Raw genomic sequence first — 17755 nt, 5'->3', positions numbered from 1 at the left:
TTTTTTAGATGTATTGATAAGATTTTCCTATCATCACCACAAAAAATCTGAAAGAAAAAAAAATCCTAAATCTCCAGATACCCACTGACAATAGACATTTATTTTTTTCATGCAATGAAATCAATATTTGAAAATTTGCAATTTTCAAATTATAACTATCAGACTATGGGTTAAAATTACTTATCAACACATATATTTCATTTGTTATTACATGGCAACAAATAGATGGCTTGCTAGATCATCATTTCCAAGYTAAATCAGCAGTCTGAGCCAAATTATAAAGTATTAAGAGCAAGTAAGAGTAAGCAAAAATGCCAAGCAACACTACTGAAATGTAAAGAGGCTCCATTCAAAATGGACAAAATGAAGACGGAACAAAACAAGACACAGCAGTCTTATTGAGCTTACATTACCTATAGGAAAAAAATAAATAAAATGAATACACAATCATAAGTTACAATATAATGATTTAAAATATCTTCCAAACCTGTATTACTGTATTATGAGCACATGAAATGACAGTCTGACAGTCAGAGGTAAATTGACAATGCTGCACAGATGTCGTGTATGCCTTCGACGTTTTCAAAACTTTCCCATCTGACAACYGTAGTACCTTCAAAATGAAAAATGCAATAATTAATTTATTTTATACACTCGAGCAAATGGAAAAGAAGAACATGCAATTTATTTTAAATAACAAAAGATCAAAAGATTGTAAATCCATGATTCTTGACCAGTAGGCTGGAAGAACAAAAACATAAACTATTAGTTTAGCCCTTAGTAAAATGAAATGTGGAACTATCTGATTAGCAGTACCTCTAACTCATTGTCATTAAGGCATCATTCATGAATGTAAGAACTTTAAAGTACTATATTAAAGAATGTCATTAAGCAGTCATTCAAATAACATTAGTTCTTTAATAGTAGCACTGAGAAATGTATTTCCCTATTTAGTATTTAATACCTTTATTGTTCCATTCTCCTGTCCAAATGCTGCAAATGTAAGGTCTCCACTTAAGCAACAGCAGCGAATAAGGGATTCCTGAGCTTCTGTCTGCATAATAATGCTGTCTGTATTTCCATTAATAAGCTACAACAAAAGGATAAGGATTAGGGTAACACAATATTTTAAAATTGAAACCTAAATACARTTACAATACAGAACCCAATATATTGAAAAGAACAGTGTGCCAGTTTTCTCACTCAATGATCTAGATCAATTACTTTTGTAAACCAACACTTCAGAGGTCAGTGTAATTACCATCCTTGTAGAATGTGCTCTGAACAGCACAAGTTTGAAGAAGGAAACATCTGAGTAACAGAAGGCTTTTTAAAGCTTATTTAAGCATAGAAAACAATCACTCAACATACTATTTTCACATTTCAAACAAAATTCTAAAAGCCATATAGTTAGTTCCAAGCACAAATTTACACTGCTAAATTTTACAGCTCATGACAAATCAGGCATAAAATAATTTAAGTGCTTCCTCTAATAACTTTAAACTCATAAGCACATACAATACAAGAAGTCTCAACCCTGTATCACTCTTAAATCGCTTCTTCAGAGTAGGGGGGAAACAACCACCACCAACTACCACCAGCCACCACCATTAGAACATAATGATTTACCAACAAGTTTAAATTTGAAAAAAAAAAATCAGCATGAAGTGGTTAAAAACAAACATGCTRCACTACTCATCAAAAGGTGACTAGTGCCCTAACCCAAAGAAATCACAAATAWGAAATGACAAAAAAAAGTCAGAGATGCAAGAAAAACTACTTTTAAAAAGATATGTAACTGTASAGATTTTCTGTTAAATTACAGTGCAGATTTTGAACTGCAATTTGTCTTTTCGGTCAGTTTCTCGCTTATGGGTGAAAAACAATTTTCTTGCTATGACAGACTTCTGTGATGGCTGCAGAAGTCAGAATATTGTATTTAGGGTAGTCAAATATATCCATCATCTTTCTCCTAGGAAATACACAACTAAAGACATAATAGAAACATAACAAATAATAAATAAATAAATAGATAGATAAAAATAAATAGATCAGGTCTACTAATTTAGACAAGAGATGAACTAAACCGGCATATAATAGTCTACCAAATAGCTCTGCAAAAACTTTACATATTTTACAATTAGCAGAAAAAAAATTATTTCTCCCTCCTCTGAAGACAGAAAAAAAAAAGAAAAATATTTCAGATCAACAGGAAGGATAAAAAGTAGCATCTATCCTACACTCATTCTTTTGTGGGGAGTAGCTTAACTCCATTCGCTGTGGCTTGTACCCTCTCGTCACTACAGCAGATGCAACTTCTCTTTTCTCAAATATTCTTTGAAATGTTGAAATTAAAATTTATGTGAACATTTACTGCTTTCTGTGGATTCCAATAAAAAAAATTCTTTGATTGCCAAAGCTCCAGTGTAGACTCTCTAGCTATTTCCACCCTATTCCACATTCATATGCTCCACTATCCAAATACCAAAGTTTAGGGATCATTTTACTTAAATTTGTTTCACAGGCTCTTTAGGTACAGTAAGAAATAACTAACTTGTTAGCAGAACAAATAAAAGAGGAAGGAGAGAAAGTAGTCAGGAAGAGATAAACAGGAAGTACATGTAAACAGGAAAAACAAAATCCATGAAGGAAAGAAGATCTGTGTGAGGTTGCAAGGCCATGATCTCATTGCAATTACAGAGCACAACTGGAATGTCATCATCATGGATGAATACGTGCTTTTTAGGAAAGACAGGCCAGGAACGTGAGGTTCAGGAGTTGCTCTTTATGTGAGACAGCAACTGGAATGTATGGAGCTTTGCCTAGGGATGGATGAAGAGCGAGTTGAGAGCCAACGGGTAAAGATTAAAGGGCAGGCTAACATGGGCAACACTGTTGTAGGTGTCTACTACAGGCCACTCGATCAGCAAGAGGACTTCAACGACCCTGGTATCTGCTGAAAGGACAATACAGCTAGGCACAAACAGTCAAGGAGGCTCCTGCAGAGCACTGATGGTAACTTTTTGACACAGGTGGTGAAGGAGTCAATGAGGAGTGGTGTCCTGCTGGACCTTGTACTAACAAAGAAGGATTGGTTGCAGATGTGAAGGTTGGGGGCAGCTTGGCTGCAGCAGCCACGAGATGGTGAAGTTCAGGATCCTGCATGGAGAAAGCAATGCAATAAGTAGGATTGTGACCCTGAACTTCAGGAGAGTAGACTCTGGGCTCTTCAGGGACCACCTAATTGGAGGAATCCCATGGGTTAAGGTCCTAGAAGGAAGGGAGGTCCAGGAGAGCTGGCTAGTATTCATGCATCACTTCCTCCAAGCTCGAGCGGTGCATCCCAAGGAGAAAGAAGTCCAGCAAAGGGGGCAGGAGACCTGCATGGATGAGCAAGGAGYTCCTGGCAAAACTCTGACAGAAGAAGAAAGTACAYAGARTGTGGAAGAGGGGACAGGCCACTTGGGAGGGTTATAAGAATTATAAGAGTATGCAGGGATGCAATGAGGAAGGTTAAGGCCCATTTGGAATCAAATCTGGCAAGGGATGTCAAGGACAGCAAGAAGGGCTTTTTCAAATACATCAGTAGCAAGAGGAAGATTGGGGAAAATGTGGACCCACTACTGAATGGGGTGGAGGCCCTGGTGACAAAAGATACAGAGAAGGCAGAATTACAAAGCCTTCTTTGCTTCAGTCTTCACTGCTAAGGGCAACCCTCAAGAATCCCAGAGCCTGGAGGCAAGGGAGAAAGTCTGGAGAAGGGAAGACTTTCTCTTGGGTGAGGAGGATAGGATTAGATACCTTCTGAGCAAGCTTGACATTCACAAACGCACGGGCCCTGATGGGATGCACCCACGGGTACTGAGGGAGCTGGTGGATGTTACTGCTTTCTTTGAAAGGTTRTGGAGAACTGGAGAGGTGTCTGAGAACCAGGAGAAAGCTAATGTCACTCAAGTGTTCAAAAAGGGCAAGAAGGAGGACCCAGGAATCTACAGACCAGTCAGCCTCACCTCCATCCCTGGAAAGATGATGGAACAGCTCATTCTAGATGTCATCACTAAGCATGTGGAGGAAAAGAAGGTAATAGCAGTCAGCATGGATTCACCAAGGGGAAATCATGCTTAACCAATCTGATAGCCTTCTATGATGGCATGACTGTCTRGGTAGATGAGGGGAGAGCACTRGATGTCGTGTACCTTGACTTCAAGCAAGGCTTTTGACACTGTCTCTCATAACATCCTCATAGGCAAGCTCAGGAAATGTTGGTTAGATGAGTGGAGAGTGAGGTGGRCTGAGWACTGGYTGAAAGGCAGAGCTCAGAGGGGTTGTGCTCAGTGGCACAAAGACTAGTTGGAGGCCTGTAGCTAGTGGTGTTCCCCAGGGGTGAGTACTGAGTCCAGTCTTGTTCAGCTTACCCATCAATGACCTGGATGAAGGGACAGAGTGTCTCCTCAGCAAGTTTGCTGATGATACCAAGCTGAGAGGAGTGGCTGATACACCTGAGGGCTGTGCTGCCATTAAGAGAGATCTGGACAGGCTGGAGAGTTGGGCAGAGAGGAACCTCGTGAGGTTCAACAAGGGCAAGTGCAGAGTCCTGCACCTAGGGAGGAATAACACCATGCACCCATACAGGCTGGGGGCTGCCCTTCTGGAGAGCAGCTCTGCAGAGAAGGACCTGGCAGTGGCCCTGTTGGTGGAYGAGTTTACCATGAGCCAGCAATGTGCCCTTGTGGCCAGGAAGGCCAATGGACTCCTGGGGTGCATGAGGAAGAGTGCTGCCAGCAAGTCGAGGGAGGTGATTCTGCCCCTCTACTCAGCCCTGGTGAAGCTACATCTCACATACTGCATCTGCTTCTGGGCTYCCTAGTACAACAGAGACATGGAACTACTGGAGGCAGTACAGTATAGGGCTACAAAAATGATCAAAGGGCTGGAACAGCTCTCTTATGAGGAAAGGCTGCAAAAGCTGGGCCTGCTTAGCCTGGAGAAGAGAAAACAGAGAGATCTTATCAATATATAAGTATCTGAAGGGACAGTGTCAAGAGGATGGGGCTAGACTCTTCTCACTGGTACCAAGTGACAGGACAAGAGGCAACGGGCACAAACTGAAACACAGAAAGTTCCACGTGAATATAAAGAAAACCTTCTTTACTATGAGAGTGACAGAGCACTGGAACAGGTTCCCCAGACAGGTTGYGGAGTCTCCTCCAGAGAGGCTCAAAACCCGCCTGCATGCAAYCCTGTCTAACATGCTCTACRTGACCCTGCTTGAGAACGGGGGTTGGACTAGATGATCTCCAGAGATCCCTTCCAACCTCAACCATTCCGTGATTTTGTGAAAGGTCTCATTCTGTTAGCTGCCTAGAAAACACTAAGAATGCCTAAGACAAGAAATATTGGCACTGACCATACTGATTAGCCAAGATTAAGAGCTGACGTTAATCTCTGGCCGAACCAGGTGAAAGGACACAAACAGATTATCTGCACAGTGTATGTCACAGCGGGGCAGCAGAATCTATTTCAACACCTCCTACCTACACATTCCACAATATGACTTCCTTGGATTCAACAAGAATAAAGATTTGTGCTAGTCAGCCACGGCTTTTGGCTAAATGCTTGAAATAGCTACCCCATAGCCAAAAGTCTAGAAGCATGATGCTGCCCATCTGGTGGGCTGTTTAACACAATCCATTTGCATAAACAGCATTCTGCAGCAAATAATGTTTCTGCTTTTAAACTGCTGCAGTCAAGTGGAGGCACAAACTGAGTGAGCTTTCTTGCCTTCACTTCAAAAAAAAAATCCCATCAACTTTGGGATTATTTGATGTATTAGCGAATCCTGCCTAAAAAAAAGTCAGTGCACATGCTATCATGGAATGGCAAAAAATATTCTGGATGTTGCTGCATGTAGTAGCTTATGGGAGGAGAGGAAGAAAAAGTACTAACAGTGTACCCACTATGAATGTCGTCTTGGGGATATAAAAAGCTCCATGCTCTCCTATGGCTACAGGTGGACCTGGGCTCAAACCTTTCATTCCCCCAATTTGAGATCATCCCTTTGTCTATTATTACATGGTAGTACCATCTGACGCATTTGGTACACATGTGCTGTGTCATCCTTGGTCTGTGCACTGTACACTCTACTGGACACATCTACACACATTTACAGGGCCCACAGCCTTCTCAGGCCTCAAGAAGAAACAGTTTTGCCCCTCTATATCTAGGTTCAGTTCCTTCACCAGTGTGGAAACTTCCCTCACAGCTTCATTTTTCGCTTACTAAACTAAGCAGAGTTCCTAGCTGTAGACATAAAAATGTTATCATCCATTAACTCAGCTCCTACAGATTCAACTGTTGTAAGTCATGAACAAGGAGCTCTTTCAGTGCTGACCCTGTTTCAGTACTTCCTCTTAACTACTGTGATTTGCAGATAACATGCAAATGCTTTATTGAGAAATTTAACTTACTTGTAAATGATGGTGATTGTAAATTGCTAAAATCATCACTTCACCATTGAGGAATACAACATCAAGTTCACTTTTTAGCACAGCATCAGAAGACTTGCACACCTTGTTTGTCTCCCAAATCTGTTGAAAAAAACAGTATTTAATAAATTTAACAAAAGACCAGATATAAGAATTTAATAATAATAATTCTGAATATGAATACATAGAAAACTATCCTAAATATTCACATGTAAATATAGCTAAAAATGAAAGTTATTACCTCTGCTAGCTTACAAAAGGATCTTCAAAAAACTTGACAATTCCTTATTTAGATGGACTCTAAATCAAAACAGACTGTCTTGAACAAACATTAGACTTAAAATCACAGAGATATATTCTAAAAATGAGCTGGCATCTTTACAAGTTAAACCCAAGTTTAAGAGAAGAGAGCCTCTTCCCATCCCAAACTAGGCAATACATACATATACATACATATATTTACACACATATATATACACACACACGAGTGTGCATCTCAACTTTAAAAGAAGAGAGATGTCATCTTACCCTTATTGTCTGGTCATCAGAGGATGTCATAAATAAAGATCCATCTGGGGAAAACGTCACACAGTGAACCCAGCTCGTGTGTCCCCTGCAATCTGCTATTTTTGATAAYGATTTAATATTCCATAACTACAACAAAAATACGAAAGAATTCAAATGGATTTAGATTATACTTACTGGGAAAAGAGTACAAAACCCAGAAGAAGGATACTTAGTTACTATTTCCTCTAGTGTCTTCTTATTGTCACCCTGAAATCGTGCATGTAACAAGCCATCTTTTACTGTTCCTGCTTATTACCTTTTGTTGGCCAAGAAGAAGAAATTCAGCCGCCTCTTTAGCTGCTATAACTTCTAAAAGAGGGGTGCAGTGTGAAAGAGGGAAAATAACAACAAAATAACCCCATAAAATCACAGTATAAAACTAAAAGGTCAACTGACTAAGTAGGTTTCAGAAAAAAAGGTATTTCCAGAGGCTTTATGACTAGTATGGCTAGTCTAAGGTATTCCAGTTGTTTTCTGCTTTGGTGAATTAACACATCTTGTAGTGGTATACGGAATGAGAGGGGGTTTGTTGCTTGCTTTTTTTTTTTTTTTGAATTAAGAAATAGGAAGGCCTCTATTCTGAGGAGGATAATGGAAACTTTAAATAAACATAGTAGCATAGTCTTTTTAGCAAATTTGAATTCTGTCATCCAAAATGAATGTGTAACTTGAATATGTCACTTTCCTATTTTATATTTTAGAAGTGAAAAAAATGAAGCACATTGAAAGACTGTTAAAACAATTACATTAATTTTTACATTAGCAAAAAGCATATCCTAAAACAAATACAGTTTACTTCATACTATAATTAGTCTTGCCTGGTAAGGCAAGTCCTCCTTGCCTTAGGAAAGGCAATCACTTACCTCAACAGAGCAGTGAGATAAAGCAACTGCTACTAACTCATCACCAGGACAGAAGTCACAGTATTGGATCGTACTGTGATGACTTACAATGACTTGCTTTAATAAATTGCTTGTTTTAACATCAAAGAGCTGTGAACACATAATTATAATAGTTAGCACCTAGTCTGAAGGGCTGCACTACAGAAAAATAGTTTAAATTCCCAATAGCATACATTTTTTAATTGAGAAGGCATTTTTCCCCAGTTACGAAGTTCATTGTCCACATATTTTTTACTTAAAACACACTTATAACCATGTATCTGAAACTTCTTAACAGCCTAGAATATTATCTTCATTTATCACTTCTACCTGGATAATAACATACTATCTCCAGAAAATTATTAATGTGAGGTACTTACCAGAAGCTTATTTTTGGCCGCCGCCAAAATTGTGGCACTATTTCCTGACCAACAGCAACACTTTACTAAGATCTCCACATCATCTGGTTGCTCATCAGCAGTTTTGAAGAAGTCTTTTATCTCAATAGTTTTCAGTTCATTTGCTGAGTGTACTTCCCAAAGCTTCAAGAAAAAATAAAGGCATATGCAACCCCTTTTTACTGGTGTGGATATTGAATACAACAGGGGAAAGTTATCTCCCAATCACTTGTTGGAAGAAGGACAGAAAAAGAAAAAAAAAAAAAAATACAGGCAAGAAAGCCTCTGCTACTTTCCTGCTACTCAGGTCAAGAAATAACATTAAATATTCACAAGCTTAGATGGCTTAGACAAAAAATTAGGATTACTCTATGGTGGAAACCTCTCCCTGCGTTTCCCTAATACACTTCCAGCTACAATTTTGTCTCACCTTCTACTTTAAAATAAAATAAATAGTAAAAACCTTGTTATCTGCTCTGCTGCTCTATTAAGTGCATGCATCATGAGAAATCTGGTGGTGTATGTTTAGCTTTGTACCCTCATYTCATTTAGACATCTGCAAAAAGATCTACTAGTTATTTCCATTCCCTCCATTCCATCTTTCTTTCTGCATGAAAACAGCTACAGCAACCTTTCTTTCCTGATTTAGCTACCCTGTAGAAAGCTAATAGTGCTTTAAAAACTGCTATTTTGAAACAAAATTTACATTTTGAGCAAAAAGCTAATAGGATCCCCCCAATTCTCTTCTAGTCTGTATATTAAAATAGAACTTATAGGAAAAAAAAATGTACTTAYTGGCGATTCACTTTCAGAGATAACAATTTTCAACTAATCTAAAAAYCTGTTTTTCACGAATGTGTAACTTGTAAAAGTTTCAAAATAAAAAGCCTCCCCCCATCTCTTAACGAAGTACATAAAAAGAAAAAAAAAAGATGGTGAAAAGGAAAAAAAATAAAAAAATAAAAAACCACACAACTGTGGGCAATTTTCTTTCTGGTATTGAACAGGCCATTCCAAAGTCTCTTCCTATAAATGAGAACAATGCTTAACTGTCCTACTGTGATATTTCAAGATYTAATTCATTAAGGCTGATAAAACTAAGTTTTCTTATACATATTTTGCGTTTTACATAAGCTGATTAAAAAAAAAATCATCAAAACAAGAAGTTTACTTAAAGATACACTGCATACCTTTACTGTTCCATCTGTTGAACAGCTAGCAATATATTCATCATTTGGTGAAAATTTACAATGATTGACAGAATTTACATGACCAAACATTGTATTTCTACAGTATTTTCTGTTCAAATCCCAAAGCTGCATGAAAAATAAACATACAAAAAATCATTACATTCATGAATTATTCAAAAAACAGACTATTCACACTCTTCTCAAAATCATGCACTGGCTTCCAAAACCTAAGAAGTTTTTCTTAATTTTACCCACATGTTCACACACTTCACGCCATGCTTCAGGCTCTCCAACAATCTACTTCCATCTGCTAACTTTCATGAAAACTATGAACAGCACAATTATCTAAAGCTAGTTAAAATTTCTGTTCATCTTCCTTAGTGAAGACAAGGCCCTTGAGCTGCACAAAGTTATTCAGTTTCCTCGAATTGAGGAAAAAGCCTCTTGCCCCTTTCATTTTCAAATTTAAAAATTATGTAGCTTACACRTAATACTTAAACCGAAATCGATGAAGTTAGGCTCTCTGACTATCACCCTAGCCAGTCACTAATAAAGTGAATAGAGCATCCCTTAGAGGTCCCCATCACCACTACCTTTCTAGTCCCATCTTCCACACTCCCCTTTTCTTAGTTTCAAATTTCTTTGCTTTCTCCAATATAAAAATAGTTAACAGCCTTGACCACTTAGCTGAGAACTCAAAGAAAGAACAGCTGCTTGTATTTTTTTTGGTGCATACTTCAGTTCTTATACTCACTACTGATGAAAATATCAAACACGATCTAAAATCTTACCTGCATTTACTGTATAAAAGTAACTCATTTTGAACACCTCCCTTCTAAATCTAGCTATTCCAAAGTGTCAGTCTCAAACAGGAAATGCATCTCCCAGGATCTGCAGAGCTAGCACAAACTAAGACTCTTCYTTCCCTCTTGACATCAGCTTCTATTATAACTCCAGTTCAAACAAACACAGATTCTGCCAGAATTCTTCAGATGAGACTTCATGCTACCACTGAACCTGCCTCATAGCCTGGAAGAGACAGTTCTTCCCTACCAACAATCCTAATCTTCGCTGCGTATACCCAACAGTTCCCTTGCGCTGGAACTAGGCAATAAGCCAGTACAGGAAAATAAGTAAGGAGAAAATTAATCCCACCAAAAGGAATTTTTGCCAGATTAGCTCCTCGAGCTGCATCACTGCAGAGTAAGATCAGGAGATGCACTGCAACAAAGGCAGGAATGTACAGCCAGGGCAGTATGATCACCATTTTCAGTGCCAGTTAAATAGTCATTTGCTTAGTTGCGCTGTAAGACTGCATCCTTATTTACCACAGTCTAGGTCTTATTTGATTATCCTTCCCTCAGATGCAGACTTCAGTTGGCTGTTTTCTGTTCCTTCAAAGTAAATATACCTTCTCCCAATCTGAACAGTGCCAGGTGATTAACCTAATACATCTCTTGCCTTGATTACTGTTTTGTTGCTTTCATCWTCTTTTCTTTGTTATTCCCAAACAACTTAATCAAAAAACACAGCTGCCTGTCATTTCTATAGCGTACGGCTTTTTTTCCTAAGCTTTCATCATCCACTTGCTTACACTATGAATGTTTTCAATCCTAAATTCCTGCCTTCATTTTTCTTTACACTGCTTTTATTCAGATATTCCATTTCTCTATTCTATTATTCCCATCCTACCCTCTATAAGTCTTGCCAAAGCCCTCACCTTCATGCCCTGCCAATAGAAGATTGCCCCGTTCTCTTTTGCTAGGTATAACCACTCCTTCCATTCTGCCTTGTTGAAATCTGATTATAGAGTTGTATTCAACACTCTTGCCATCTCTCTTCTAAAAGACCAACTGAAAAAGCTTATTTTACAATGTTAAAAGTACATTTGGATATCATTAGTTACCCACTTTTGATRAGCAGTAGAATAATCTTGTTCTTTTCCACTTACTTTGATGAAAGTGTCATTTGAGCAGGTAGCTAAAAGATACTGACTAATTCCATTATTAAAYTGGCAGCAATTGACCTGTTCAGAGTGTTCTTCATATACATGTATACATTGACCTGTTCTTGAATTCCAGATCTAGACAGAATTGAAGGATGAAAAACATTTTAAACTATTTTTAATGTACTTTATTAAAAATTATTAAGCTATGTTGGAATAAAGGTAAAATGCTGATATGCTCTTAATCAGATCTCAAAAAAATTTTGGAAGAGAACAGAAAAATATGTACATTTAGTTTCACATTTAGAAACGAAAAAAAAGCCTGCACCGCATTTACTTACCTTCACTTTTTTATCAGCTGAACAAGTTGCTACAAAAGTACCATCAGCAGAAAAAGTGCAACAAAGTATTTCATCATCATGTGCACTTATCTCCAGAAGTCTCTCTCCACTTTCCGCTTTGAACACCTACAGAAATAACAGGAGTGAAATACTGTAACTCACACATAATTCTAAAACATGCTACACAAAAATAACATTCTTTTTCTCTTAAACAGCTCTCTTACATAAGCTCTTCTACATAAATTTGGTTGCATTCTGAAAGCGTTTATAATTTCAAGCAAAGTAACCTGAAAATTTTTTAAAAAGTCTTAAATTTGAGCTTCAATTTTGTAAAGATAACAGAAATTATTAGGGCAATTAATTAGTGTAAATAGATTTTGGTAATGCATACTGTGTTGTGCGGTTGTTCTTAAAAGACASTGACACAGGAAATGGAATTAGGCTTGAAGAATGAGGGTAGAAAAAGTGATTTTATTGTCAAAAGGGCTCAACAAAACACACACTGCACCCGGAAACCTTTTTAAAAATCAAAGCTATTATTAAAAATATTAATTCCAGGTTTACATAAAATATTTTTCAGTTCAGAGTAAGAATTTTAGCAGCACATGTTGAATTGGGAACAAACAGAAAATTAGTTGTAGGGAGCAGAAGGGCAGCTGKGGGGGGGGRRAAGTTACACTAATCAGTTTGTCAGCATTCTGGGATTTAACTTTACAATAGCGAAGACTTAAGGTCTTCCCATTACTTCACAAGGTTACACAGTCTTAAATTACTCAAACCAATCAAAAGGTGTTCCTTACAGCAGCATTCAGGATACTAAAATTGTAAAGTCCCTACTTTTTTTCTTGTTTTACTGAATATCAGTGACAATGAAACGGTTGTCATTTGTTCAAACAACATAAATATTGAAGTAACAGGAAATCGACATTTACAGTAGATTCTGCAGGATGTTTGTTCTTAATCTAGCAATCATGATTTTTGACTTCACAGAAACAGCAGGAATAGCCATAGAAACTGCAAAACCCCCTAGTTTTATTTCCATGACACTATTACGAAAAATATGATTAAGTTCAAAGTTAAGCAATGAAAAAACAATTACTGTTAATTTTTCCATTACAGTTTCAATAAATGTTTAAATACAATACAATGTTTAAAGAATCCACAGATTCTTTTTTGGTTTTGGTAGAAAATGAAGGGAAAAAACAAGCAACCCGCAGTCTTAATAAGGCCATCAAACATGGAAGCCCAGCACAGTAACTTCAGCATAGCATAGAACTAGCACATCCACCAGGTATCTCCTGAACTGGATGTCGTGATCATAACACTGTAGAAGCCAGCAAATAAGTAAGTAAATAAATAAATAAAAGCGCAATAACAACACATTAAATAGGCAAATGAACAGCAACTGAACACCACTAGTACTTTAAAATTAGTATTCAACTTGTCAAGCATCCAAAACAATACCAAAGGCTTGCAGAAAAGTTGCTATTTACCCTTACCTTTGGCTGTCTGGAATATGGATACTTGACCAGGTTACTGGCTGGCTGATTGCTAGTTTCCTTGAGAGCTGGCTGGCTCCCCTCCAGGCAGACTGCTGGCAAATTGGCATTAGTCACTCTAATTCCCCTCTGTCTCCCCTTACCCACTTCCTCAGCGTTTTGTGTCTGCTTCCAACTTAATATGCCCTCAACTTCAGGGATTCATTTTTCTCCCCAGACTCTTATCCTTTGTATAGGCATTTCACCACCTAAGCACCAAAACAGTGCACATCCCATGGAAACTGTGAAGTTGTTAACTAGAAGATCTTAACTTTTCTTAGTTCTGCAGAAAATCTGTGAGTTGTATCATTTTTGCAAACAAATATGAAATATGTTGGGGTGCTACTTAGGCAATGAGCTTCACCATATCATTAAAAAGGTTTTCAATTGCATTACACCAGTTAGGGTATAAACCATGAAATCATGCAGGCACAGTGTTAGAACAAAAAGAACACTTACTATTTTAAACATGAAACTCAATGCTTATATAATAATAAAAGCATTTTTTTATTCAGAAGAAAGGGGAAAGGACTGTTAACAATTCTTAACAAAATAGTACATGGCCTTTCATTTCATCGTGGCATAGATATTTTACCTGTAGTGTTTTATCAGCTCCACACGATGCTATTCTTTGTCCATCCTGAGAAAAGCATGCATGGTAAACAGCATCTCTGTGTGGACGTACAACCAGACGGGAGAGGTTTTTCATGGATTTTTTATTTCTAAAGGATAAAACAATAGGTGATATTTTACAAGGTTTATTACTATTATTCAAGATTCCCCCCCCTTCCCCCTCCCCAAAAAAACTTCTACATATCTTAAGCAGTAGGGTTTAAAAAACAAATGGAAAACTTAACTCTCTGCCCTCATATAGAAATAATAAATGAAAAAAAAATCCTACAYTCATTCTTATATTTGCCCTCCAACAGTTAAAGCTTAGACACCAAGTGCATGAGAAATTAACAGCTACTTTATATGTAGAGATGCACCCCTTCCAGGACATGAGCTTCCTAACAACTTTTCTAGGATCTGCTACGTGCTATTTCCAAATATAAATTTCTTCCCAAGACTTCTTGTTCTCCTGCAGGTTTCCTTTCAAATTTATTCAAAAGCATCTGCACGTTTTTACAGACTTGATTAAATTTACTTGATTTTATAGCAGTGATTCAATTCTCATCACTAGATATTTAAACAAAAGCTATGAACATCATTGCATTTCACTCAGAGATTAAGTACAGAATCTAATACACTTTGGATGACTCCAGCTCCACTTTAACAAAGAATTTATAATTAATGACAACTATAATAGTCCTGTTTAGTCAGATGTTATCACAGACAGCTGTCTTTATAATATGATCATTTTTGGTGATGAATGTATTGTTGTAAGTTATTTTTTTTTCTAGAGGCAAATGAACACAAGTACTTCAAATTTGCATCATCATCGCTTTCATTTCAGGCTTAGTATTTAAATAATGAGTAAAACATCTTGAATAAAGTAGGTAAACTTTAAAACCAAGGCAATTTTTCACTGCATAGTACTGCCTGGTCAAAATCTAAAAATACATTTTGGTATATTTTATTAAGGATAAAATTACTGGTCAAGACAGCAGGTTATTCACCCACCTATCCTACAGACTGTTTTTTAGGACATCAATTTTTTTTGTCTCCTATCCTAAGTTAAAGTCTCTGTTCTGCTGATTTCAGTCACATATTTGGGAATGTCTCCAACATCCAAACTTGAAGTCCTAAACCATCTGGACATTGACTCTTCTGGAGTGTGCATCTTCCAAGCTTTTCTGTTAGAATTAGCTATACAAAATGAAATAAAGAAACACTCATAGGTAAGACTTGAATTCAAGTCTTCCATCTTCCTAGTTATTACCCTGATTACCCRATAGCCAGTTTACTTTGTAACCACCAAATAATGCAGCTATCAGAAGAGAAACTTTATAAAGGAAGATTTAAGAGTGACAGTTACATAACCAGATGACCACTGGCTTACAAGGYATCCTAGGAAAATATTTAGATATATATTGTTTTTCCTCACACAACTTCAAAAGATATGAAAACATAAGTTTTATATGCCAGAAAATGTAAGAGCAGGTAGAGACTACAAGGCTTTTTAGTGCTTCACATCTCACTACTTTCAAAGGCTTCATCAATTAACACAAATACAATTGTAAGTGTTAAGTTTTACCAGAAAAACTAGAAACATCCTATAACATACACGTGATATTTGCATTACTTTTTAAAAACAAAAATATATTTACAGAAGTTACAAAGTTTCTTATTATCATCTTTCTAAGGATATTTAAAATGGCATTCATTGAGTACAGAAGTAAATATTTTATTTATTTCAATGTAAAGAAGTAAATATTTTATTTATTTCAGTGTAATTATCTGTGGCCTTACATATCTGAAGTTTACCTTCTCCAACAAATTCTTCAAAATTATTTTATTTCTTTTCTCCATGAAAAACACAGCAGCTTCTTAAAGAGGTCCTTACATTAGCTGTACATGGTATTTAATTCAGACAATGTCCTTCCTGGATCAACGTATCAGCAGATGGATTGCATTACTTACATCCATTCCAAATAAAACATGCCTGCTTCTTGTTGAGCAAGTAGCTTGGCTTGTTGATACACCTCTGATGTCTCCGGTTGGCAAAGACCCAGCTGTATTATGTCAGGAAATGGTGGCCGTCCAAGAAGGTGCCCATTTAAAGACAGAAATTCCTGGAAGTTCTCACGTATTATGCTATCCTATGTACAGGGCAGATAATTAAGAGTATAAAAAGTGGATTTATATTCTAGTGCCTTTTTAATTTTCTGTAGAACTAATAGAGAATATAGAAACTAATAGAGAAGTGCAATTTCTATTCTATTAGCAAGTAAACAATAGACTGGAATATTTTTTTTATCCTATTCAGGAAAGCATATTATTCTTACTTTTTCAAATAAATTGGTTTGGTAACAGCACTTTACTCAATGAGCAGCCAATGTGAAATATCAGAAGGACTATTTCAAGCAGCCAACAAAATTTTACACCAGCCCAGAAAGAGAATACTGTACGGACCTGCCTTAATTATTGATGTTTTTCTTAGTTATTGAGTTTCATGATTAATTGCTTGGGTACATATTGAAGTTATAACTGAAACTAAGACTGAAAATGCTTTTTTAAAAATTTTCTTAGTTTTTTCTCTTCAAGTTAAAGTCTCACTTAATACTGTCTTTAGCTTTCCATACATCTAGATTCTCTCTCTAAATACATATTTCTTAAAAAAATAAACAATAAAAATGCAATTAAAGATAGTAAAATATACATGGAACAGACTGACCATTTACCTTTTAGTATCATACCTTTTGATCCAGGATTGAACTATATTCTACATATTCATGAATCAGATGGGCAGGGCCTACCAATTCTGTTTTAGTTTTAATCCAATCCAGAGAAAACATAAGATCACGGAGTTCCTGAAAGAAATACAAAATGAGGTTCAAAATATGAATTCCACAACAGAATATACCTAAAGAGAAAAAGAAAAGYATGGGACATACATTAGATATTTAATCCGCTTCAGTTCAATTGTCTCCATTTAAAAACTTAGGTAATTTCAAGATCTTGTTGCCTGTATCTTACATGATCTTGTATGAAGCCTCTGCATACAGAAGGCTAAGCTTACTAACTTGACATAAAGGATTGCTACATTGTACAGCTATTTGGAAAAGAGGCAGCAAAAGGATGCAACTCTTGAATTCTGTAGTACACAACACTCAAGATACAACCCTGAAAAAGCTTCTTTTAGTCTGGTCTAGCAAAGGTTACTCTGCTAATAATCATATTGTTCCTCCTAACTGATACTGAACTAAAGTGAAAGCAAAAAATCTGTTACAGTTACATTTAACTTAAAACGAGAAAGCTGTTTAAAGGAAATCAGAAGCAGCAAACGGAAGTATTAAAAAAGCATACTTGTTAGGATGAGAAAAACTGCTTAGATACAATTTGAATCTGTGAAATGTATCACCAATTAAAAAAAAACAGTGAATACAGGAAGCATCAAAAAAAGGGGGGGAAGTCATGTATGACATGTAATTAAAAATATAGAAACAAAGTTATGTGCATAGTCATAATGAGACAGGCCAAAAAACTGAGAAATCACTTCTTCTAGAAGTAGAAAGGCTAATAAAAAGAACATATTTTTACAACATACTGGAAGTAGAGTTTGAGATAATCAATGAGAAATTTGATTAAATAAAAAGCAAATAAACTAGATTTGTAAGTTGTTGTCAGGACCAAATTCCAACGAAACTACTCAAGCAGAGCATGATTTGTATCTTTTATTAGGTCAGTAGCTAAAGAATAGTAAGTGGCAAAACTGATTTTTTTTTTTTTTTTTTTTTTTTTTTTTTT

At 36.5% G+C, this 17755-nt stretch overlaps 1 protein-coding gene across 2 annotated transcripts in view; it reads right to left on the bottom strand.

Moving 5' to 3' along the window:
- The window catches only part of APAF1 (apoptotic peptidase activating factor 1), a 38453-nt gene that overhangs the window by 8628 nt on the left and 12070 nt on the right, over positions 1-17755 (bottom strand). For both annotated transcript variants that reach the window (XM_085321270.1, XM_085321271.1), the window contains 12 exons: positions 16705-16818; positions 15929-16107; positions 13941-14067; positions 11808-11933; positions 11473-11604; positions 9522-9647; positions 8314-8475; positions 7916-8044; positions 7014-7139; positions 6468-6587; positions 965-1090; positions 488-613 (listed from right to left, as the gene is read on the bottom strand). In XM_085321270.1, the coding sequence (XP_085177396.1) occupies positions 488-613; positions 965-1090; positions 6468-6587; positions 7014-7139; positions 7916-8044; positions 8314-8475; positions 9522-9647; positions 11473-11604; positions 11808-11933; positions 13941-14067; positions 15929-16107; positions 16705-16818 (1593 nt within the window). The remainder of the gene's footprint in view (positions 1-487; positions 614-964; positions 1091-6467; positions 6588-7013; positions 7140-7915; positions 8045-8313; positions 8476-9521; positions 9648-11472; positions 11605-11807; positions 11934-13940; positions 14068-15928; positions 16108-16704; positions 16819-17755) is intronic.

The sequence above is a fragment of the Rhea americana genome, unplaced genomic scaffold (genome assembly GCF_003343005.1).
Source record: "Rhea americana isolate MKP2758 unplaced genomic scaffold, rheAme1 scaffold_69, whole genome shotgun sequence".
Lineage (NCBI taxonomy): Eukaryota > Metazoa > Chordata > Aves > Rheiformes > Rheidae > Rhea > Rhea americana.
The sequence above is the reverse complement of the archived record's forward strand: the minus strand, read 5'-3'. Positions and strand labels throughout refer to the sequence as shown.